Genomic DNA, 26,808 nt, shown 5'->3' with positions numbered 1-26,808 from the left:
TTATTAGTTTAAAAGCAGAAATTCAAATTTACTATCATCAAGTTGATTCCAACTCCCAGAGACCTTGTATTAGGTTTCAGAGGTTATACATTTGGAAAGAGGAAACTGCTTATCCTTCTGTCTTGGAACATCTCCTGGATTTAAACTACTGATCTTTCAGTTAGCAACATAATACATAATCCACTATACCACAAGGGATTCTTAAAACACAAAGAGGGAGTAAGTAAATAATGAACACTGCCTTAGAACAGAGGAGAGAAAGATTTGTTTAAAAAGAATATATGAGGGAGCTCTTGTGGCCTAGAAGCAAGAAGCTGCAATCCCAGAGAGGTTTGCGGTTCGAATCTACCAGATGCTCTGCTAGAGAAGGCGGGGCATCCTGTACCAGTCAGATCTAATTTGATGGTACACACACACACACACACACACACACAAATAATGAAATCTAAAAAAAAAAAAAAAGGAATATATGATTAGGAATGATTTTCACGACAACAGTCCAGAATAAGAGGTGCATAGCAAGGTGGACGGGAGTGGAGGGGCAGGGAGGAAACTGTGCAATAATGAATTATTTTTTCAAGAAAAAAGTGAGCTGGAGGTACTGAGGAAAATGTGCAAAAATGAATGAATGTAAATCCAAGTTTTCTGTAAACTTTCATTAAAATAAAAATTAAAAATTATTGAAAACAAAGCAAAAAGAGCCCCACAGTCAGTGCTAATTTCCAAGGCTCTCCCACTCTTATAATAGGTGGCCTACGCTGCAGTGCTAAAGTAAAAACAAAGAGTTTAAGCCCACCAGCTGCTTCTGCATGATTTCTAGCCTCTGAACACCCACCAGAGGGTCAGCTGTGAATCTGTTCTGACTTGAGGGCAAACATAAACAACAACCATTCTAATAAGGAAAATCAAATTGGTTTTTCTTGAAGTATATTCTTAGTGTTTCTACTTTAGAGTCTGGTAAGGAAATCACTGCCTGGATCAAATTCATATTGATACTAAGATTATATTTAGCTCTAATAAATCCTTCCTCATAAAGATAAATCATTTCTTTCTTGTGAACATTGTTGGAAATAAAATCTTTAAAAGTCAAGCATGTTTATTTCTTTTCTACAATAAATTGATATTTGCTTCTATTCTTGAGTTGAGATAATGTACACTTCTATAAAACTCTGTGTGTATATATAGAGTTCCGGGACCTCTAGTGACACAATGGTTAAGCCACTTGGATGCTAAGTGAACAGTCAGTTGTTCAAAGTCACCAGCCACTCCATAGGGGAATGATAAGGAGATCTACTTCTTTGAAAATTTACCATCATGAAACCCTATGGACAATTCCACTCTGTCTTACCAGTTACAGACTGGGAAATAGGGTCCAAACTTTAGTGACTGGAGAAGCAGGGCCCTCTACTGGTCAATCTGTGAGAATTCACTATCATGACAGTTTCCCAATTTCAGAAATTTTTCTTCAGATCCCAGACTAGTATTTAAAGTTTAGGGATAGACTTACTGTAGTGAACAACTGAAATTATCATTGCAGGCAACTCAACAGCACATAACAACAATTAACATACCATGACAGATTTGGAAGCCGGAGCGGCATCCACTTCCTAAACAACATGCCTCCAGGAACGCTATGAACTTTGATAAATGTTGATAGTTGTGGAGGAGCCTCAGGTCTTTTGTTTATAGGGTCGCTATGAATTGTCCTCTACTCGAAGGCAATCAACAACCTTGAGCTTAGACGAAGCAGAAGAAGATCAGGAGGATAAGTCACTCTGAAGAAAGATAAAATTTCCCCCACCCCTCCCTTTCAGTTGACTTTAAAGTCTGAACTCTTACACCAGACTCCTTCAGCTCATCTCCCCGAATGCACACTTCTGTTAAGTAAACTGCTTTTTCCATAAGACAGCTTGATAGTTCTATTCCTGAGTCAACAAACATATAACCTAAGTGATGTAATTAATGTGGTAGTGAAAATAGACTGTAGAGATTAAAGAATATGAGTGTAAATGCTACCCAATACACAAGCCCCCTTACAATGTGGCTTTCCCACTTGACCTAGGGTCTAAGGAGGTGTACTGTCAACCCAAAGGAAGGAAGTTTGGATCCTCAGCTGCTGTGAGGGAGAAAGATGAGTAATCTCCTCCGATGTGGTCTACATACAGTCTCTGATAACCTGCAGGAGATTCTGTTATGGATCCTTCACAGTGAGATGATGACATCAAGTCAATTTTCCACTCTCTGAATCTTGGCAAGAAGGCCTGGTGGCACAGCAGAATGAATGTAGGGCCACTAACCAAAAGATCAGGGTTTGAACCAATCAGCCACCCATCAAAGAAAGATGAATCCATCTGCTTCCTCAGAAACCTGAGAGTAGAGCCTTTTTTAACTCTGTCCTATGGGGTCACTATGAGCTGAAAGCGACTGGATAACAGTGGGTTAAGTTGGGTTTGTGTTTAACCTGATAAAGCAAAAGACTGCTTTGTCACAGATGCAGCATCTGTGAAGCTGCCTCTGCTTTTTCTGCCTCTGAATGCAAAGTTGCCATTGAAGCTCTGGGCTGTCCTTCTGACTCTTAAGTCAGGATGAAACCACAGGGGCAGAAATCACATCTCCTTGTGGAGGCCTTCTGAAACAATCAGCCCCATATCAAGCAATTTCATGAACCACTTCAGGTAAAAAATTAAAGAACGACACAGCTGAGCCAAGCCCAAATTAACAACACTTGTTTCTTTAATCAACTAGGTTTTGAGGAGTTTGTTAATCAGAATACATTATTAATATAGTCTTCCCTCTGTATATCCAGTTTCTCACTGTACAATAGGAAAAATAATATGTCTGGTACATAATAAGAGATCCATGGGGGTTGCAAACAGTTTTCCCTCAACCACTGACAGTAAGATTTAAATCCACCCATCACTGACAATGGAAAAGAGACAAGACAATCTGTTTCTGTAGAATATGTTGTTATTATGTGCCGTCGAGTCGCCTGTAGCCCATAGTTATCCTATGTATAGCAGCTGTGAATCCTGCCGGCCCTGTTCTGAGCCAGTCTCACTAATTCCAACATACCAGCCCTCATCACCCTAGTCACTGTAGCAATCCATCTCATCCAGGGTCTTTCATCTCCTGTGCTGTCTCTCCACCATTCCAAGCATGATGTCCTTCTCCAAGGACTGGTCTGTCCTGGCCACATGCCCAAATTATATGAATTGGAGCTTCAAAATCCTAGCCTCCAAGGAGAAATTTGGTTTTACCCTCTCCAAGACAGACCAATTTGTTTTCTTGGAAGTCCAAGTTATGTTCAAGACATCTCGAGCACCACAATTCGAGGGCATTGATTCTTCTTCTGTAATCCTTATTAATTTGTCCAACTTTCTGAAGCATAACAAGTAATTGTGAAGACCATGACCTAGTTTAGGTGCACCTTCATCACTGTTGTTGTTGTTATGTCCCGTCCAGTGGCTTGCAACTCATAGCGACCCTATGTACAACAGCCCTAAACTCCGCTCTGTCCGGTGCCAATCGCACTGTCTCTGACACTTCCATCCCAATTATCCCAGTCACTGAATCAATCCACCTCATAGAGGGCCTTCCTCTCCTGCGCTGTCCCTCTACCCTCCCGAGCATGATGTCCCTCTCCAAGGACCAGTCTCTCCTCACAACATGTCCAAAGTATGTTAGTCGGAGCCTCACAATCCTTGCCTCCAAGGAGCGACCCGATTTAATGCTTTCCAGGACAAATCTGTTTGTTTTCCTAGCAGTCCATGGTAGTCTCAATACTCTTCTCCAGCACCACAGCTCAAAGGCATCAATTCTCCTTCTATCCTCCTTGGTCATTGTCCAACTCTCTGATGCATAACAAGTGATTGCGAAGACCATAGCCTGTATCAGACGCACCTTAGTCTCCAGAAAGACACCATTGCTCTTCAGTACTTTGGAGAGGTCCCTAACAGCAGACTTTCCAATGGCAATGCGCCTTTTAATTTCCTGGCTGCTGGTGCCAAGACTGTTGACTGTGGAGCCAAGCGAATTAAAGCTGTGTACAATCTCAATTTCTTCACCATCCATCCTGATGCTGCCAATTGGTCCAGTGGTGAGAATCTCTGTCTTCTTGACATTGAGCCTCAATCCATATTGTAGGCTGCAGTCCTTGACACTCTGCAGCAGGCGCTTGAGGTCCTCTTCAGTTTCAGCAAGCAGGGTTGTGCCATCCGCATAACCCAGGGTGTTGATAAATCGTCCACCAATTTTGACCCCACATTTCTCCTCATAGAGCCCAGTCTCCCGGATAATCTGTTCTGCATATAGGTTGAGAGGTAAGGAGATAGGATGCATCCCTGGTGTACACCCTTCCCAATTTTGAACCATGCAGTGTTCCCTTGCTCTGTTCTGATGACTGCCTCCTGGTCCAAGTATAAGTTTCGCATTAGAAGTATCAAGTGTTCTGGGATTCCCATTCTTCTCAGAGTCAGCCATAGTTTGTTATGATCTACACAGTCAAATGCCTTTGCATAGTCAATGAAACACAGACATTCTTCTGGTATTCCCTGCTTTCAGCCAAGATCCATCTAACATCAGCTACAATATCTCTAGTACCACGATCCCTTCTGAAACCAGCCTGGACTTCTGGTAGTTCTCTGTTGATGTGCTGTTCCAGTTGTTTTTGGATAATCTTCAATAAAATCTTGCTTGCATGTGAAATCAGTGAGATTGTTCTGTAGTTTCCACATTCTGTTGGGTCACCTTTCTTTGGGATAGGAACAAATATCGATCTCCAACATAATTGCCTTTTCAGCACTCTGGAGAGGTCCATGACAGCAGATTTTCCCAATGCAATTTGTCTTTTTATTTCCTTACTTCTGGTGCCAAGAGTGTTGATTGTGGACCCAAGCAAGCTGTAATAATTAACAACCTCAATCTCTTCTCCAGCTATCATGGAGCTGCCAATTGGCCCAGTGGTGAGAATCTTTGTCTTCTTTATGTTGAACAGGAAGAAACCAGTGAACAGCAGTGATGGAACTGATATTACTATATCATGGTGGCCTTGATCCTGGTGGCCAAATAAAATACCAAAGTACAACTTAACGAATATGGGAAATTCGAAATAGAAAACAAGAATGCCCCTAGATAACTGGCAGTATTTATTAATAATCAAGGGAGATTCCATTGGATAACATGGGGTGTTTATTACAAGGGCATTTAGCAACAAGATGAGTAAGAATGGGTGAGAAGTCTTTATATTAACACTGATGGTGGCAACACTGTGTTTATAATCTAGGATGGCCTGGAAAGAGACAGGTACTTCACAACGAATTGCAAAATCTCAATTAGCCTCAACCAACTGTTTAGACTATTTGCTAAGTATGAATTATTAATTTGGCAGAGAGATAAATATTTTATAGTAATTGTTTAATGGTTTATCCATAGACATGCTTATTTATAATGGTTTCACATAAATGCATATTGCAAGTATTTAAAACTTTACAAATATTACAACTGCAGGTTCTTTTAACTATCTATTATCCCTGTTTAGGGCTGCTACAGTGATGAGTCTATATTAAGTTTCACTGTTATGACCCTCTTCTTGGGAGAAAGACAGGCAATCTCCTCTTGTGTGATTTACAGCCTCAGAATCCCAATGGACACTTAGCTAAGAGCTGGGTCTGGCTCAATAGGAATGAAATCATCCCTTTCAGATATAAATCTATCCTACTCACAAGTGAGCCTTATATTTTAAAAAGTAATTATTGAAGCTCTACACAACAATCATGATGTATTTTAGTAGGGTACCCACAAAGCCTTGGGTTCTTTATAGATGAATTGTTCATTCTCAGTACCCTGAAAGATGGGCCACATTTTGCCAGTTTCACAGATGAAGACACTGTTGTGTAAAGAGATAAAACAAACACTGCATTTTCAAAGCTATAACATTTGCAGCAATAAAGTGCATTCCATTTTCACCCAGAAAAGATTTTTTAAAAGAAAAGATATTTTGTTTTTCCCATGCACACTTTGAGAAGTATTTGTAAAGAGACGTTTAAAGGGGAAAATACAAGTATTATACACTTCACACTGAAATCTAATGGGAAATCCTAAGTACAAGATATATGTTGGGGAGCTCTGATGGCCTAGTGGGTTAGGAGTTGCACTGCCAACCCATAGGCAAGCCATTTGAATCCAACCAGCTGCTCTGCACCAAAAAGATGGCCAATCTCCTCTTCCATATTTTACTGCCTCCGAAAACCCACTGGAATATCAGCTATGAGTAATTTTAGACTCACTGATGCGTAACAACAACAACAACAACAACAAAGGTACCTGCGAGGTAGTAGCTCTGGTAGCCTGGTGGTAAGGAGCTGCTCTACTATCTCAAAAGTTCACAGTTTGAATCCACTGGAGAAAGATGGACAATCTCCTCTCATGAGATTTATAGCACCTGAAAAACCAGTGGAGGATCAGCTATGAGCCAGTTTCAACTTAACATACAACAACAAATATATGCTAATATTAAGACACACAAAGTGTAAAATATGCATACTTGTCATAATGGTGTCTGCTGTTTCTTTGACCACTGGGGGGCAGTATCATCACTATTTTATAACCTACATTTGACATTCTTTCTGAAGGATGGATTTAATGCAAGGAAATATAATTTAGAACCTGGTTAATGCAGTAACTGATAAATATTAGACCAGGATTGAAACTCAAGACTGCCCCAAAGTACCTGTTCATTTTCATTACACCAAACTGTCCTTTCTATTTCAGAATATGAGAGTATTGCTACCTTTTGAAGATTTCCACTAGTCCTTAACAGTTTACTATCTTTCCATTGCCAAAGATGATATATTTCTCAGAAACCCAGCTGTAGGCAAAGCTAGTTGTGCACAGATAGCTAAAACTACAAGTGTTTACTTCACTGCTTAATATATAACCACTAGGAATCCTTTTAACACAGGAAAGAAGTATTGCTTTTGCATAATCTGGTTTAAAGAAGGCACATAAATAAAGGAAGAGAACTGGCAACGTGAAGTTTCCCAAAACCCATATCAGAGAGAATGTCTATCTCATACTCCAGAAGGAAGCAACAAGGTGGAAGGAAGTTCATCCTCCCAGAAGTATGTAATTGTGGGAGCAAGAGAGAGAGGGATGCCAGTACCTAATCAACCTCAGAGATGACAACAAGAAGAGATTATTCAACACCTTGGTTTAGCTTGATCTGAAATAATCCATGTCAAATTTCTGCGGTGTTGGAGAACATCGAGAAATCAAAGCAGAGGACATGTGTTCAGGGAGTTTACTGTCTCCATAGGTAAGCCCAATCCAATGGACATCCGTGGCCATCTTTCATAACCCTACCTTTCCATCTTCCATGACTTCCTTCTGGAGAATGCCCTGTCAAGCACTCCAGCAACAACAATGCAGTACTAGCAGGACCACAAGCACTGATTTGTCCATGATCTCACAGAAGACCTCACATATGACTGGCAGTACCAGAAATGAGTCACTTACTGGAGGCTTCACCTTTAAACTACATTCAAGGAGGTCTACAGACTTACATAAAATCCTGTAAGGATATTGTAACAGAGTAGGAGGGTGAAGTGTGAGCAGCTCAAGGTGGAAAGGCCCGTGCTTAAGTGAAATTAGGAAATGGATGAGAAAGTTTTGCGGCTCTAGACAAGGATAAGAAAGTCCCTCAGAGCAGTTCTTCAAAAATTTTCTCTCTTCTTGCTCACAAGCAGCAGGCATTTTGCCACAAATAGGCCAGACAGTAGTGAGTCCTTGCCTCTGTGGGTTATGTGATCGCAAGAATACAAGGCTTGCTTGATTGAACTGCCCTCAATATTTTCCCATGTAACCCTACAAGTCATTCAGGTGAGAGTAACTGGCTCTTCTCACTCCCTTCACATCTTGGACACACAACTAAGATGTGTACAGAGCATTTCAGAGTTTGAACCACAATAACTCACTCCCTGGATAAGTAAGCAACACCTCTCAGAACTTTGTTGACACTGGATCATGAGGAATTTGAACAGAAGTTAAAAGTATGTATTTTTATGGGTTTATTTTTCTTTCATTTGTTTGTTATTTTGAAGAATCCTCTCTTACCTTCCGAGATAAGGAGTTTTAAAGACAGAATAGGCCCTAGGTTCCTGCTAATCTTTCTTTTGCATTTCTTGACAAAAGGCAGCCCAATAATGAAACCTCACTCAGGAGGAAAGCCAGGTCTTGAGAACCCAGATCCATTCATTCTCCTGAACTGCTTATTACCAGGAGTCAGAAGATCACTTTTGCTTTGAACTGAAGTTGTGTTTCTGTACCACTGACAAAAGAATGTGCTAAGTTACGTTCTAGAAAATAAAATATAAAATGGGAGTCTTGCTCTGTCTCCAAAGTGTGCAATGAAAGATTGCAAACTTCCATTGGAAGGATGTCCTTACTTTAATTGAAAACTGCTATTGGAAAGACTGGATACAAATCCTGTTGCTGTCACTACCATCACAGTTCCATGGTGGAAATTCGGCTATTTTCTTGACCTGTTGAGCCACAGGTTCTCCTCTCTTGGCATGCACATAAGCGATTCTAGGGCAAATAACCCCCAGGCTTGCCGCTGGCACAACTCCGCTGCTGCTGAGGGTCCTCTCCTTAACTTCTTCTTTATTTTTCTGCACTTAATTTTTTTTAATTAAAAGAAAAGAGATTTATTGAGAGCAATACAATTAATGATTGGAGAAACAAAGTGCAGAGAGAATCTCCATCAAGTGCTTTCATAATTTATTTTTTTATTTTTTTTTTTTTTTTACAAAAGCGGTGGTGTGGGTGAGAGGGCCATTGTACTCCTGATTTTATGTCTTTTCCACCTTAGATTTACATTTCCTGGGGAGTGATTGCAAAGGAGGCTCACAGATTACCACAACTGGGTGGTGCAGGAGTGGCAGCTTCTTTCCCTTGCACACCTAACAGTAACAAAGAACTTTGATGTCTCTCAAATTCAAGAGAAAAAGGGGGGGGGGGAATCTTCTTCGTAAGAGCAACTTGTCTTTTCTAACAGCTAATCAAATAATAAAATGGAATTGATGAAGTTGCAGGCTAAGCTAAAAATAATTGAACTTTTTTTAAAATCAAATTAAAGTTCAGTAACTTCTCTTGATAAATTCCTTTCACAATCAATCAGCTTGAAGTCTCTTAAAAACTCACTTAAATGTTTCATGCTGTGTACAGTGAAGGTATTTTTTTTCCCTTTCTCCTTTCTTCCCCTCCCCTCTTTCCTTCATTCCACCTACTAAAATCCTGTTTTCACACAAATGTTAGGCAAAAATCCTATTTATTAAAAAGAGAGACTGAGGCTTTACTTATGAAGCACAAGCACCCTGCCCACTCTGCCCTCGCCCACACTGTGGCTCCGGGGAAAACTGAGAACCTTTTTTGTGGGGTGCAAGTTTATAGCTGGAATTCTATTCTCCAGACAAACAGCATAATTCTTCTAGTCTTTTTTTGTATGTCTTATATTCTAACCTTCTCAGTATTTTTGTCTCTTCCCAAAGCTATCTTGAGAGACTTCAAAAATGTTAAGGGCTTTAGAAAAGATGCGGTAAAGCTGAACACAATCGGAGAACTGCTTCAGAGTTTCAGGTTGAACTCTTTGATTAAGCAACCTGCTTCTGCATTTTGCAAGTCCTGTTGCTGCTTTGAAAAACACAATAGTTTTATTGAGTTGGTACATGTGGCAAATATTGTTCTTTATAAGCATTTTAACTCCATTATTTCTTCTGATTCTCATCATAGACCATACCTTGGCACTGTTTGCGTTTATATCACATGGTTGGCTGTCAACCTCGGCTGTAAATTAGAATCTTCTAATTTGAAGAACTTCTTAAAATCCGATAGCCAGTTATCATCCCAGACTAATTAAATCTGCAACCAGACACAGGCACCAGACATCTGGGATTTAAAAACTCTCACCTGATTCTCAAGATCGAGAACCATTCACTATTCAATGACAAATTTTCACATCTGCTGCTGAGAAAATAACTTTTCCACATTTTCGTAGCCAAGTGAATATTCTTCAAATGTAATAACTGCACATAAATATGTCCTTCTCCCAGTGACTCCTTCATTACTTGGAACACCTCTTTTGGAATTGCTTTCGGTGATTAGGAAGTTCTTTTCACGATCCACCACAGGATCACGTGAGAGCTACCGAAACTTTATATACCTATACATCGGATGACCTTTTCTCTCTGAGCTGGAACTGTACCCAAGGGATCCTGCACACTCCTTGAAAGGCCACTGCTTCCCTGCCTTCATCAAAAAGCCAGAGCTCACCATCACTAGTGCTTAACGGCATCAAAGGAAGCTAAAATTAGAACTGATTTGCCTCCTTCTGATGGAAAGTCTTCAGAATTACTCTATTGGTGTCTTTTCTAATTTTTTTTTTCAACCATCTAGGGTTATCTTCTCATGTCACCTTAGGTTCTGAACATCTCCCAACACTCCCAGTGTGAGCTCAGGGACCCTGACATTTCTCTTTTTTTTAATGTTTCCTTTTCTTCTTCCTCAGACTGAGACCTGGCTATCCGCTCCCCTCCCCCACATCCGCCCTGATCAGCTTTCTCCACCTACTGACTGTTGTGTAGTCAATTCTAACCTATAAACACCGTCCATCAGGTTTCCAAGCCTATAAACCTTAACAGATGAGAGGAGACGACTCATCTTTTTCCCTCAAAGCCATCAGTGAATTTAAACTACTGGAAACATGTCACCTTTGTTAGCAATGCAACACACTGCACTCTACATCACTGTTGTTGCTATGTCACATTGAGTTGGAACCGACCCATAGCTGACCCTCCAGTGGGTTTTCAGAAGCAGTTTAATCATATGGGAGGAAATTGTCCATCAATCTTCTGAGAAGCAGCTGGTGGATTTGAACCACATACCCTTGGGATTGCAGGGAAGTTTCTTGCCACTAGTCTACCAGCGCTCTCTCTACATCACTAGAGTTTCTCAGTTCCTAGGGTATCTCCATACACATAGCAAAGACAGGAATGCCAAAGACAAAAATGATTTGAAATACCATTAATAATAGCATAGATCTCGGAGAATGGGACAAGATATGGGAAGGAACGTTTAATGCTGAAGAATATATTCATGTGTAATTGCCTAATTTTCAGTTCAAGTGAGAGATTATGGTTTATAATAAGGGTTTCAGAAGCAATCCTCAGCAAAGAAGAGTCCTGATAGTAGTCTGTATGCAAAATTGGGAGAGTGGGGAAGAAAACAGGTTTCATTTCAGTCTTGAGAAAACTGACTGACGTTTATAAAAGCCAAAAGATGAGAGCAAAGTTCTGTAGCACTGGTTAGAAGAAAAAAAAATTCTTCTGAGGATAGCTGGAAAGAACAAGAGAGAGAGAGGAGAAAAGGAGCAAAATAAAGAGGAACACGCTGCAGTTAAAGACACATTCTAATGATGCCACAGAGCAATGGACAATTTAACTACTAGAGTCTGACCAAACAGAATGGAGGGAGAGCTGAGAATGAAATAGAATTTTTTACTGCCATGTCTTAAATGCCATGACAACACAACCTCAGTCTCATATTACTGATAAAAGCAAAGTCCTACACAAATGATGTTCTTTGTACTCAGGGGCAGAAAAACCCTGCTCTTCCACAGCCCAGGTTGGGATGAAGTCTAGGCAGTCGTCTGGAGGTGGTTCAACCCCTGGCCCAAAGATGACGTGGTAAGACAATGGTAATGCAAGAGAGATCAAAGGGATTGCACACCAGCCTTGCCTCAGTGCTAGGCAACACTTTGATGCTGAGGATCAAAATCTCCTTCTCCTCGTGTTTTGACTGTAATTCATGTAAATAAGCTAAATTATTATGGATGTACTTTGCCTCACCTGTCATTCATGGCACCATCCCTGTGCAAAAGGAAACATAATGTCTTCGCTCAACAGCAGGCTGAAAAACAACCAGCTAATAAAACAACAAAATATCTAATTTGTAGCCCCCAACAATTATATTCTATGATACAACACACCTTGACTGATTTTTAGCCACAACATAATATCTCTGATCAGAGAGATGCCTGTAATCATACCTGTGAGTCAGTGAAAGCTAGTTTCAGAAGTATGTAACTGGTCTGGACTCTGGCTAGTGTGGTGAATTCCTAAAAGCTCTGCAGGAGATTCTAAGGGGTAGCCTGGCCTCCTAAACTGATGTTTGTTAAACTTCAACATGCAAACCAGTCATCTGGGGATCTTCTTAAAATGCAGATTCTAAATCAGTAGGTGCTGCAAGTCCCTAGCAAAGGAGCTGAGTGGATCAAAAGGGAAAAAGTTCTACCAGTCAGGCGTTTAGAGCTATTTACATACATTATATAGGTTCATTTACATACATTGTACACATAGATACAAGGTGCATATAAGTATACAGAATCATTTTACCTACATTGTAAATGTATGAGGAGGTCACCAACAAGAGGCTCATGAATTTTTTGCAGCCTCTTATACAAAGATTATGGTGTGTGTTTTTAAAATTTGACCCTTTTTTTGGAACATTTATAAAGAGATTGGTTCTCATTAATTAATTCATAAATATTTTCTTTCCCTAATTCAGGTTGTAATGCTTGTCCTGTGCCAAATTAACTGCAATATATATAATGTCTAATTTTCTATTCCTTTCAAATTGTCCTCCCCTTCACCTATTCAGTGCAGTGTTCATTATCTACTCTCTTTTCCTGCTCTCTCCCTTTTCTGCCCTGTTATCCATCCTACTGTTATAACAATGGTCTTGTGCAATATTTGTCCTTTTGTAACGGAGATATTTCACTCAGTACAATGCTGGTTTGGGGATTTTTTTTTAAACCTAACGGTGAAATGAATTGACCTGGTGACTGAAATAATGAACTTGAACATGGCTTAGATAATGAGAATGGCGCAGGATCAGGTAAGGTTCTGATTTGTTGTTCATAGTGTCACTGTGATTCCAGATCCATTCAACATCACCTAAGAACAACAATAGTGTTTTATCTTTTTTTTTTTTACTTTGGGTTGAATACCAGGTTGAAGGCCAGATAAAAAGTTGTGTTCCTGGCTTGTCTCATAAAAAGAAGAGAAAAGAAAATAGCAAGAACAGAAGAAAATCTGATATATCTTGCCTTTTTCAGTGCCTTCTTTTGTAACTGTTATCTCCTGATAATCATCACTGGTTTTCCTGCCTTACCTCTGAAGAAATAGGAGTGGTTTTCTTATTTTAGTGTAATGTGTAGCCTCTAATGCAATTTTTTTCCTCCTCACTTGGACCTATACACATTAACCTGAGATGCTTCATACTACCATCTTTCTTTTCATGAAATCAAGGGTTGACCCTATTCTAGAACACACTCCGTCATTAGCAACAGTCTTACTCATTTGTCAACATTCATCTCATACATCACCTCCTAGGTGAAATCTTTCTCTTGTGTCCCCACAGTGAAATAATCCTTTTCTATCAAACTCTGCTTTTGCTCATTTGGGACTAAATCATGCTCTCTCTGGCCTTCGAGGGCACAAATGAGCTTTATTCCTCTTTGTATTCCCAAAGTACAATGCTTTCCAAATAAGAAACGCTCAGTAGCTTTGTAAAATAATAAATTATGAATTAGGTAACATCTCATAGACTATGCACTCTCGAATCTCTTTTGTAATAAGTCATCCAAGGGAGTTCTGAAATCATTGTCTTAATCTATAAAGTGCACGTTAATTCTCTTGTTCATATCGATCACCGGGTCCCACCTGCTCTCTACAGTATCTCTCCTGACTTTCAATTTTGACGTTGTTTATTCAGTTTACTAGAATAGTGCGTGTAAATATGGCCTGGGATAAACATAGGCTATGCCTAATTAAACAACCCTTAATCAATTTTTTTTTAGATATATTTGCGTCATACTCCCTCACACAGTGATTCTCCTTTGGGTTTCTGAGGCATCAATCTTCACAGGAGGAGACAGCCTGTTTTTCTTCTGTAGAATGGCTGGTGGGTTTTAATAATAATCTTTTGATTAGCAGCCTGGCACATTATGCATTATACACCTCTGTCATTGCCACGGAGTTGGAGTGAAAACATACCTGACCCTCCTCTGAGTTTTAGAGACCGTAAATGGAACAGATTTTTCTAAGGAGCCACTGCGGGATTCAAACTGCCAGAAACGTTCACCTTTTGGGTTAGCAATAAAATCCCCTATAGATTGTGTCAGCAGGACTTCTCCCATCTTCAGGGCTCCTTAATACTCTCATAGCATAAACAAAATTATGTTCCAAGCTCTCTGTTGACACACTTTATCCTTACACTAACCCTACAAAACATGAGCAATGTATTAGATACATTTTTTTGTCCCTCAAAGCTAAAGTGAAATGTCCTCACACACCCTACTCCCCAAACTAGGAGCGAAGGGAAAGAGAGAATTTAGGAGAAAAACTTCTCAATTGTCACCTAAGTCCTCAGTGAAGACGACGATGGAGATACACCAGCCTTAAGCAACATTTCCAGTATTGCTGGGAACAAAAGATCTGCTTAATTCCACATTGAAGTGTCTGATTCACTAACACTTTATTTAAAAATGGAGACAAAGACATGTTGAATAAGTATATATTAGAATCAAAGTTGTAGTCCAAGTCTTTTGATTCCAGGATGCTGATGAATTGGTGCCAATCATTGCTGCTCTTGTTAGGCACCATCAAGCTGGAAGGAACTCATACCTCCTGACCCTGCAGAGAAAACACTCAAGTTTTCAACCAAAGCAGCTCTAACTACAAGAGAATGATACACTACCTAGTCTCGTAGTGTCCTTACAATTACTGTTATGTTTGAGTATACCCTGACAACACGTTCAAAGCACTTAGAATGAAGACTCAAAATTCTCGCATATAAGAAGCATTATGTCTATACTTCTTTCAAGACAGATTTGATTTTCCTTCTGGCAATCAATATTCAATATTCATTGCCAGTACCACAATTCAAAGTCATCAATTCTTCTTCAGTCTACCTTAATTATTGCCCAGCTTTCACATGCATATGAAGGTAATTTAAAATATCCTGGTTTAAGTCAGGTACATCTTAGTTCTTAATATGATATCTTTTTTTTAATACTTTAGAAAAGTCTTTTGCAACATATTTTTCCAACACAATACAGTATTTTATTTTTTTTACTATTTCCTTAAAGATAATTGTGAATGCAAGTCAAATGAAATATTTGATGTCAATACTTTCTTTGTTTATCATATAAATTATATTGGTCTAGTTGCAATGATGTTATTTTCTTTCTGTTAAAGGGTAATTCACGCTGAGCAGTAAGTACTTCAAGTAGTCTTTGACTTCTCATCTGATTTGATTCCCAAGACAAGGTCCCATTTGCCTAATTTCATTCACCTCTACAAATTAAATTATATTGTGATACATAAATCTGACTTTGAAAACATTTAGAAGTTAGACTCTTGTGCCTTTCCCTCAGCCATGTGTAATAATAAAAAAGTCCTCATTAATTTTATGGAGTGTGTCTCAATATGTAAGTTGAAATTGCCCTACTAAAATTATTTCATCAGAGTACGCAAGAATGTCTATAACCCAATTTAAAATGTGTCACTTCTAAATCAATCCTACTCTAAATTTAAACGCTTTTTCAGAAATCCATAGACACATGGATATTTGGGTGATAGGCATATGAATCAATGGAACAGAATAAGGAGCCAAATATGTACAATATAAAATAAGCAGACTTTTTGGGGGGAGAAATTCCAAGAGAAATACTTAGAAAAACTCAGGGCTTCATGGAGAACTGTTATATTTTACACAAAAGGCATAACTAATTAAAAATTTATCATTTTATTCAAAATTGCAAGCATTGGTTTACCTTATAGACAACATGTGAAACAAAGATTTTAACATCCTACCTTAGTAATAATGAACATAGTGCAAATTAAAAGGGGGGAAAGCAACATTGGGATCATAAACTGAAAATCTGGTATTGGTGATTGTGGGATGAAATAAATAGCTTCCAAAATTTTAAAAAACTAACCAACCAAGTGGGAGAAATGACAGAGCTTTGAGACATACTGATTTCTTTCTCACACATATCCTCTATCTCAATCACTTTCCAAGAATTTCAATGTGGAGACAAGAGTACACTCAGTCCTGAAAATCAGGAGGCTTACAAGGCATTACTTTCTGGTGGCCTAGTGGTGTGTAATTGTGCTGTTAATGCAAAAATACCAAGGTTTGAATCCTCTAGCTACTCCAACGGAGAAACATGGACAATTTCCTTCCTTGTGATTAACTATCTCTGAAATCACATTGGAAGGTCAGCAATGAGTCAATGGTACCTGATAAAAGCTGCTCGTGGTCACCAAGCGCATTCTCAGACCCTTTCTTTGGAAAGGCTGAATTCGAAGAAGTACAAAACCTGGTTTGGTTAGGATTCCCGTTCCCACCCCAGCCCCAACCTCCACACACTGCACCCAACTCCAAGCACTTAAAATAGCTTCTCCTCTGTCAGCTCTGCTTTTAAGAAAGAAGACATAATCTTCTTCTGTGTCACTCAGGAGGGGGCACGTTTTCTGCTAAATCCAATTATGGAAAAGAAAGTAGACCAAGACTTCTGCTTTTTAAAATATTAGCTTTCAAGAACCTATCGTTAAGTTCATAAACATATGTATGTGTGCACAAGAATGAATGCGGAAGCCATCCAAGGAACAGAATAGATTAGGGGAATGTTGTTGTTATGTGCCGTCGAGTCGCCTGCGACTCATAGCGACCCTATGAGGGGATAAAATTTTAGCTTTGGGATATTTTACTGTTTTATCTTACTTTTACAATTACAAAAAGAAGAAATAAAAAAGATAATTGTTGAAAAAGTGGCGGGAAATGAACCAACTGTGTGATGCCCAGACTCAGTGCCCTCGCCCTAACCTGTGACTGTGAACAGAAGGAAACACTGAATTGTAGAGGGGAGGAGGGGAAGTGAGGAAAAGACACAACTTTTATTCCCACGTGAAAGCAGAAGTTCTAAGAGCAGTCACCAGCTTTATTTGGCAGAGAATTGAAATAAGGAAGTCAGATGGGAGAGGTGGGGATAACGGAAGGGATTCCCTGGATGGTAAGGAATAGAATAAAGAGGGTTCCTAGACTCACTTACCCCCAAGCCAGTTGTCAGAGATGTTCTGGAGCATCGTGACCGGTATGCAGAAAAAAGTGATGAGTAGGTCGCTGAGCGCCAAGGAGCAGATAAAGATGTTGGTGACCGTGCGCATAACCTTGCTGCGGGTCACCACATAGACCACCAGCGCATTGCCAAAGAGTGCCAGGGCGAAGATGACCACACCTGTGAGCACGAAGGCCAGCTTGGCACGCCCAGGCAGCTCAGGGGTGTAGACGAGGGGTCGCAGCCCATATAGCGCGATGAATTGTTCCCGTGTCAGGTTGTGGTCTCTCAGCAGCTGGGAGAACTGCTCCGGGGTGATGTTGAGAGCCTGCATGCTGTGCTGGCCCGGGCGCCTAGGCACCGCCCGCTACCGCCCAGCCATGGGCGTCCTCCCAAGCGCGGGCAGGGGACCTGGGGGCACTCTTGCCCTGGGAAAGTCGGACAGCCTCCCCTTTGTACTCCGGGAAAGGGAGGTGTCCTCGCTGCACCCTGAAACAATCAGAAGGCAGAAATCTCAAAATAGAGTTTGCAAATCAGAGCACCAGAGGCTCAAATCCATAGGGGGGAAAATGTTCGTGATTCTAGAAAAGTTATTTTAGAGCTCTTTTCTAAGGCTCAGCGCTGCCGCCTCTCACCGCCAGCCTTCTGACCGCTGGACCAAGTACCAGCTAGCTGTGCGCCTGAGAGGCGGGGCTGCAACTTCCTGCTCCACTCACCTCCCTTAGCGCGGACTCCGCCTCCAGCACCCCAGCACCACAGCACTCCAGGGCCCTGAACATCTGTACCTTTCTGCCAGTCTTGTCCTTCTAATGGCCCAGGTCATGCTTGGAGGTAAACTTGAATAGTGAAGCATGCCACAGTTTCTCACTCTTAGGAAAAAATGTAGGCTTCATCTGGCAAGGCAAAATAGGAAGAATTTTATTTGCAGTAATAATTATAGAACACAGAAAGTTGCCAAGGAATCCTATAGAGTTTGCTTGTGCTGTTCACCTAGTTTCCCTGGCTAATTGTCTTACCTACTGCACGATTGCAAAATTAAGAATTTGACGCCAGTCCAATGTGTATATAACTCCGTGGACAGTTTTGTCAAAGGTGTAGATCCTGATATCCATACCAAAACCAAGATGTAGAATGATTCCATAACCACGAAGCTACGTCTTATGCTTCCATTTTATAGTTAAACCTCCCCTCACTATCATAAATCACCTGCAGTCTGTTCTTTGTCTTTATACTTTTGTTGAAGGGTTCTAGAAATGCAGTCGTATATAATTTTTATACTGATTTTTCTTTTTCACTCAGTAGAATACATTAGTGAAGACTGTTGTTTATATCAATTGCTGTTGGTGTTATGTGCCTTCGAGTCAGAACTCAATCAGAGCTCATTCTCCAGTGGGTTTTCAGGAGCAGTTAATTGCCCTGGAGTAGATTGTCCATCCTTCTCCGTCCCAGAAGCTGGTGAATTTGAACATTTATATTAGTAATAGTAGTAGCAAACAGACTCGTCAGTTTGTTTAAACATTTGCTTAGAGCATTTTTGTGTTTTCCAATTTTGAGCTGTTAATTAAACCTGTTAAGAGTGTCTGAATGTAAATTTTGGACAGACATAAGTTTTCATTTGTCTGGGAAATGCTGAGGACTACAACGAATGTCACTTTAAAAAAATAAATAAATAAATTGGCAAATTATTTTCCAGAGTGTCTGTACTATTTCACATTTCCATTGGCATTGGGTGAGAGGTCCGTTTTCTCTGCATCTTTGCTCTGTTACATTTTTAAACCTGTTGCAAGGTTTGGGTGATGCAATGGTTAAGGGTTTGACTGCAGCCTTGTAAAACCTATGGGGATAGTACTTGTTATTGTTAGGAATCTTCAACTCCAGGATGGTTCTAGAGATCCTAGAAACAACAAATTTGTAACCTGTCCTATCCTGTGCCACCCTCATCATCTCTGACACACAACTCAGCCACTGTGTCTATTCATCTAATTGCTGGCCTTTATCTCTTTCCCTGACTCTCCACCTTTCCAAGCATGATGTCCCCTTTGAAGAAATAACTTCTCCTAGCAACATGCCCCAAGGATGAGAGATGAAGCTTTGCCATCTTTGCCTCCAAGGAGCATTCTGGCTGCAGTTTACCCTGGACATATCTGTTTGTCCTGGCAGTAATTTCAGTCTATCGGCTATTTCAATATTTTTTCCAACACCACATCCATTCTTTTCTGCAAATTTTATTCATTTTCTAGCTCTTGTAGCAAGTGATTGAAAAGATCATTGCTTGAATCAGAAGCTTTTCAGTCTTGCGACTTATATCATTGTTCTTTGGTATTTTGAAGGGATCACCGACAGCAGATTTTCCCAAAACAAGGATCACCTGACTACTGGTACCAAGGGTGCTGATTGTTGATCCAAGTGTCATCAAATAATTTACAACTTCCAATTCTTTATCCATCTATCACGATATTGCCTATTGCCCAGTGGTGAAGATTTTGTCTTCTTGATGTTGATATTGAAGGTTATAATTCTTGATCTTCTGCAGCAAGCATTTCAAGTCCTCTGCACTTTCATTTGAATAAAGCAGTTTGTTGATGAGTATTCCTTGGCTTCTGATGCCACATTCCTCTTGAGAGATCCAACCTTATTAATTACTTGCTCAGCATATATATTGAATAGGTATGGAGAAAGGATACATTCCTGGCACACATCTGTTTTGATTTTTAAACCATGCTGTGTTCCCTTGCTCCATTCAGACAACAGCTTTTTGGTCTAAGTATAAATTTTTCATGAGAACAATTACATGTTCTGGGGTTCTCAATGCTACTAGTAGTTTATTATGATTCACAGAGTCAAACATTTTAGCATAGTCAATAAAGCACAAATAGACATTCTTCTGATATTCTCTCCTTTCAACCATGATCCATCTGACATCAGCAATGATATTCCTTCTAAAAACAGCTTGAACTTCTAGAAGTTCCCTGCTAATGTAATGTTCTAGTTGTTTTTTGATATCTTCAGCAATATTTGGCTTACATCTGTTATTAATGATGTTTGATAATTTCCTCATTCTGTTGGATCACCTTTCACAGTCAGTGCCTTGGTGGTTTTGATTGCAGATACTACATTTCTCTAATAATTCCTTTTGCAGATATAGTCAATCTGATTCTACACAGTTTGTCAAGTGAATCCATGTGTAAATTAACCTTATGTGTTTTTTAAAATGGTATTTGCCATGATTAAGTCATTAAACATATAAAATTCATTCACTTTCCAGCCTCATTTCTGTTACTGTACGTTCCAACTACCATTCCTTCCTCATTGTTTCTGACTTCTGCATTCCAAAAACCAATAGTTATTAATGCGTCTTGATTGTGTGTTTGGTCAATTTTGCACTGCAATCACTTGCTATGCTGCTGAGAGCTGGATAACAAATAAGGATAACAGAAAAAGAATTAATGCCTTTGAACTGTCATATTAGAGAAGAGTACTGAGTGTTTCATGGAATGCCAAAAGAATAAACTGTTATGTCTTGGAGAAGGTGTAGCCAGAGTGCTTCTTGAAGGCAAAGTTAATAAAGCTTCATCTCACATAATTTGGAAATGTTGTTAGAAGAGCCTATTCATTGGAGAGAAACATCATGCTTAGAAAGGTGGTGGAATGGTGAAAAAGAACAAGACTCTCAACCAAGAGAATTGACACAGTGACTACAACAATGAGCTTAAGTGTGTCAGATTGTGAGGATGGTACAAGATAGGATGTGGTTCAGATCTGTTGTTCATAGGGTCGTTATTAATTATACTAGACTTGATGTCATCAGCAACTCACTCAGCATTTCTTAAGCTGAAAGAAATGAAGAATAAATTCAAGCCACAAGATGCAATGCTTACAGATGCTATGGGCAGAATATTCAGGAAGCATTAAAAGAAGATGGAAGGGGTCTACAGAGTCATTGTACCAAAAAGAATTGGCTGACAAAGAAGAATTTCAAGAAACAACGTATGATCAAGAGTCAATGGTGATTAAGAAGGAAGTGCAGACTGCTCTGAAGGACTTGGTAAAAAATAAAGCTCCAGGAATTGAAGGAATACCAATTGACATATTTCATCAAACAGATGCTGCTCTGCAAGTGCTTACCAAATTGTGCCAAGAAATCTGGAGGACAACTTCTTGGTCAACTGACTAGAAGAGATCCATATTTATTCTTATTACAAAAAAAGGTGACCCAACAGAGTATGGAAATTATTGAACAATATCACACATTAGCAAAATCCTGTTAAAAACTATCCAGAAAAGATCTGAATAGTACATTAACAGAGAACTACTACAGATAAAAACTAGATTTATAAGAGGTCGTGGCACTAGGGACATTATTGCCAATGTCAAATTTGTCTTGGCAAAGAACAGAGAGTACTAGAAGAATGTCTATCTGTGCTTCATTGACTATGCAAAGGTATTTGACTGTGTAGATGACAATAAATTATGGCTATTCTTGAGAAAAATGGGAATCTCAGAACACTTGACTATGCTTATACAAAACCTATACTTGGATCAAGAAGCAATCCTCAGAAAAGAGCAAGGAAACACTGCATGGTTCAAAATTAGGAAAGGAATGTGTCAGGGATGCATCCTGTCCCCATACTTTTTCAATCTGTATGCAGGACAGATCATTTGGGAGACAGGGCTATATGAGGAGGAGGATGGCATTAAGATAAGAGGAAGATTCATTTATCAACCTAAATATGAAGATGACGCAACATTACTTGCTGAAAGTGAAGAAGACCTAAAGCACTTGCTACCAAAAGTCAAGGACTATAGTCTTTAATATGGATTGAAACTCAACATCAAGAAGACAAAGATTCTCACCAGTAGGCCAACTGGCAGCACCATGATAGCTGTAGAAGAGATTGAGGTTGTCAACAGTTACGGATTGCTGGACTCAATCACCCTTAACACCAGCAGTCAGGAAATCAAAAGGCAAATTGCATTGGGAAAATCTGCAGTCAGGGACCTCTCTCGAGTGCTGAAGAGCAACAATGTCAGTCTAGATACAAAGGTGTACCTAATCCAGCTTATGGTCTTCTCACTTATTATGCTTCAGAGAGTTGGACAGTGACTAAGGATGGTAGAAGAAGAATAGATGCCTTCAAGTTGTAGTGCTGGAGAAGAGTCTTGAACATACCATGGCCTGCCAAGAAAACAAAATTGGCTTTCTTGAAAAGGGTGAAATCAAGTCTCTCCTTAGAAGTTAGGATTTTGAAGCTCTGCCTCGCTTACTTTGGGCACATAGCCAGGAGAGCTCGGTCCTTGGAGAAGGATATCATGCTCAGAAGGGTGGATGAGTGTTGCTGTCTGTTCACTGGCAACAAGCAGTGACACCATGATGGGGGTAAGCACGATGGAGATACACCACTCCATACAGTACTCCAGGAGCCATTCAGAGAGTCAATCCAGCTCAATTTTATTGGAGGCTGCAGCACACTTACACACAAGAAAGTAAACAGGAAGACAGGGTAGGGTGGGCTTGCAGACGTGGGACATGTGGATTGGATAGGAGAACCTTAGCCTTGTGTAGACTACTCCCAGCTCAACAGATGTGGCAGCCATTTTCCCAGGTGGCGAGCTTTCTCAAGCCAGTACAGCAAAACACAGGAGAGCTTTCTCTATCCCGCATTAAAGGCTGTTCGGAGGCTTGAACTTATCTGGAGCTTAGGCGATCTGTCCTGGCCAGAGGCCCTCCCTTCCTCCCCAACATTCCCCAAACAGATGGACATCACAGGAGAGAAAGACCCCAGATGAGATTAATTGATACAGTAACTCAGGCGATGGAGGTTGGTGTGTCAGAATTAGTGAGACTGGCTCAGGATAGGAAAGGGTTCAGAGCTGCTATACATAGTGTCTCTATACATGGCAGGTGATTCAACGATACCTAACAACAATAACATACTATGACAGGTTTGGAAGCAGGAGTGGCATCCATTTCCTAAACAACATGCCTCCGGAAACTCTATGAACTTTGATAAATGTTGATAGTTGTAGAGGGGCTTCAGGACTTTTGCTCATAAGTTCATTATGTAGATCATAATGAATTATGACTAATAGTGAGAATAACAGGAACCCCAGAACACTTAATTGTGCTTATTGAAAGTTATACCTACACCAGGAGGCTGTTGTGCAAACAGAACAACGACAAGCATATCCAGGGCTACATCTGTTATTTGAAACATGTCTATTGATATTCCATCTATTTTTGGGTCTTATTTTTTCTCAGTATCTTCGTTGTGGCTTCAAATTCTTTCATTAGCATTGTCTCTTGATCATCTGGTACTTCCTGATATAATTCAATTTTGGCGTATCATTTTTGGTAGAGTGAATCTATATATTCCTTTCATCTTCTTTTAATGCTTCCTGGATTATTCAAGATCTTGCCCATAGTATCTCTCTTTATAGCAATACAAGACTTGAATTTAGTTTTCATTTCTTTAAGCTTGAGAAATGCCAACTGAGTTCTTCCCTCTTTATTTTCCATTTCTAGGTCTCTGCACATTCCATTAGAATATTTTGCTTTTTCTTCTCAAGCTGTCCTTTTGAATCTTCTGTTTTGCTATTTTACTTCAGCATCTCTTTACTTTGTTCTGGCTTCTCAATGCTCTTGTGCAATTTCCAGAGTTTATTCTGTCCATGTTGTTGTTGTTTTTTTCTTTCTCCTCTGTCTTTATAATGACCTTTAATTATTTTCATGGATTATATTATTTGTGTGTGTATGTGTGTGTGTGTGTGCATGCGTGTGTGTGTGTGTGTGTGAATGATATTCTTGATGTCCTCTAACAATACATCTGGTCTTCCATCATTGGGGATAAATGCTTAAAAACTACTTTTAAGATGACTTTTAATTCAGGTGAATATACTTAAGATTCAAAGGCAGAGAAGGAAGTAAAGACCTAGATGATGTCAGAAGAAATGATAAATGTTGCACTGGAGCGCGATATGAAGATATTAAGGACTTGAACAGAAGATTTCAGAGGGCAGTGAGAGAAGACAAAGTATTACAGTGAAATGTGAAAAGAACTGGAGTCAGAAAATAAAAAATATCAGAAGTCATTCAGCATTTCTGAAGCTGAAGAAACTGAAGAACAAATTCAAACCTCAAAGTGCAATACTTAAGGGATACTTTGAGCAGAATATTAAATGATGTAGGAAGCATTAAAAGAAGATGGAAAGAGTATATAGAGTCACTGTACCAAAAGGAATTGGTGGACACAGAAGAATTTCATGAAACAACGTATGAGCAAGAGCCTGTGGTGATGAAGGAGGAAGTTCAAGCTCCTCTGAAAGAATTGAAAAAGAAAAAAAAAGGCCCTAGGGATTGATGGCATACCAATTGACATATTTCAACAAACAGATGCTTCCCTGTACGTGCTCACCAAGTTGTGCCAAGAAATCTGGAGGACAACCACCTGGCCAGCTGACCGGAAGAGATCTATATTTATTCCCATTCCAAAGAAAGGTGACCTGACAGAATGTGGAAATTACTGAACCGTATCATTGATATCACATGCAAGCAAGATTCTGCTGAAAATTATCCAAAAACAACTGGAAAAGCACATCAACAGAAAACTGCCTGAAGTGCAGGCTGGATTTAGAAGAGGCTGTGGCACTAGGGATATTACAGCTAATATCAGATGGGTCTTGGCTGGAAGCAGAGAGTACCAGAGGTATGTCTGTGTTTTATTAACTATGCCAAGTTTATAATATTGTTGTGTGGATCACAACAAACTGTGGCTTACTTTGAGAAGAATGGGAATCCCAGAATATTTGATTGTACTTATGTGAAACTTATATGTGGACCAGGAGGCAATCGTCAGAACAGAGAAAGGAACACTGCATGGTTCAAAATTGGGAAGGATGCGCATCAAGGATATGTCCTATCTCCATATCTTTTCAATCTATATGCAGAAGAGATTATCCGGGAGGTTGGACTCTATGAGGAGTAGTGTGGTATCAGGGTTGGAAGTAAAGTCATCAAAAATCTGCATTATGCAGATGAGATAGAACCCGGCTTGCTGAAACAGAGGAGGACTTGAAGCACTTGCTGCGGAACGTCAAGGACTGCAGCCTTAAATATGGATTTTAGCTCAACATCAAGAAAACAAAGATTCTCACCACTGGGCCGATTGGCAGCATCATGATAGATGGTGAAGAGATTGAGATTGTTGATAGCTTCAGTTTGCTTGGCTCTACAAACAATACTCTTAATACCAGCAGCCAGGAAATTAAAAGACGAATTGCACTGGGAAAGTCTGCTGTTAGAGACCTCTCCAAGGTACTAAGGAGCCAAGATGTCAGTCTGGAGACTAAGGTGCACTTGATACAGGTCATGGTCTTTGCCATTATTTGCTATGCTTCAGAGAGCTAGACAATGACTAGGGAGGATAGAAGGAGAATTGATGTCTTTGAGCCTTTGTGCTGGAGAAAAGTAATACCATGGACTGCTAGGAGAACAAACAAGTTCATCCTAGAGAGAGTGAAGCCAGGCTGCTCCTTGGAGGCAAGGATTCTGAAGCTTCATCTGACATACTTTGGACATGTTGTAAGGCAGGGTCAGTCTTTGGAGAGGAACGTCATGCTAGGGATAGTGAAGGGACAGTCCAGGAGAAAAAGACCCTTGATGAGATGGATTAATTCCATCACTGGGATAATGGGAATAGGTGTGTCAGAGACAAGGAGGTTGGCAAGAGATAGAGCAGGGTTTAGGGCTGTTGTACACAGGGTCACTATGAGTCGCAAGTGACTCAACAGCACGTAACAACAACATTGTTGTTGTTTGATGCCATCGAGTTGTAGACGACTCATAGCGACCCTATGAACGAACAGCCTGAGCACTGATCGTACATAGAGTTTCTGGAGGCAGCCATTTTGGAAGTGGATGCCGCTCCTGCTTCCAGGCTTGATTCAGTCGGGAAGCTCCAGCCAACACTGTCCACCATGGGTGCCCATTACCACGATTGGCAAATCACTGTCACAGTCTTCAGCATCACAGCAACCACTAGTTACCTCTGTACAGCAACGCACAGACCAGTGCTATACCACCTAGAAGAATGTTTGACAGAAAGACAATTTGAACCTGGCCAAGGGCCACAGATGAAAATCACCCACCTTCGGCTTGGTAGCTGGAACAACAACATACTTAAGATTATATTTTGGGTTTCATGGACTTGTTTTCAATTTTTTCCAGCCTCAATTTGAAATTGCAAGTGAATAATTGATGGTCTATTCCACAGTCAGTACCTGGTCTGGTTTTGATTGCTGGTGATGAGCTTTTCCAGAGAAGCTAAATTTTTATTCACTCTTTGGTGAGCATTTTATTCCATCTTCCTCCCTTCCACCTCCTCCAGTTCAATTTTTTTTCCAGTTCACTTTAAAAAAAAGAAAATATTCATTGTTACACAATTACCTATCCCCCTGAGTCCTCTTTGCAATAATACTTATTCTATGCTGTTGTTGTATGTAGAATGCCTAATCATATATTCTTTTCAGACAGTTCTTTCTTGCATATGTTCCAATGCAATGATCATTATATATCTATTCTTATCCTATACTCTTCTCAACACATCTCCCCTCCATGTCTGACCTGCTTTTTAACA

At 40.0% G+C, this 26,808-nt stretch overlaps 1 protein-coding gene across 1 annotated transcript in view; it reads right to left on the bottom strand.

Annotated features, from left to right (window-relative positions):
- Window positions 1-17,558, bottom strand: part of QRFPR (pyroglutamylated RFamide peptide receptor) — a 117,579-nt gene extending 100,021 nt beyond the window's left edge. The window contains exon 1 of the mRNA XM_006881052.1: window positions 17,171-17,558. Within this exon, the coding sequence (XP_006881114.1) occupies window positions 17,171-17,510 (340 nt within the window). The 5' untranslated portion in view covers window positions 17,511-17,558. The remainder of the gene's footprint in view (window positions 1-17,170) is intronic.
- Window positions 17,559-26,808: the final 9,250 nt, after the last annotated feature.

This window comes from Elephantulus edwardii, unplaced genomic scaffold (genome assembly GCF_000299155.1).
Source record: "Elephantulus edwardii isolate Elephantulus edwardi_28Jun2011 unplaced genomic scaffold, EleEdw1.0 scaffold00012, whole genome shotgun sequence".
In the NCBI taxonomy this organism is placed as follows: domain Eukaryota; kingdom Metazoa; phylum Chordata; class Mammalia; order Macroscelidea; family Macroscelididae; genus Elephantulus; species Elephantulus edwardii.
This window is presented reverse-complemented; position numbering and strand designations above follow the sequence as displayed.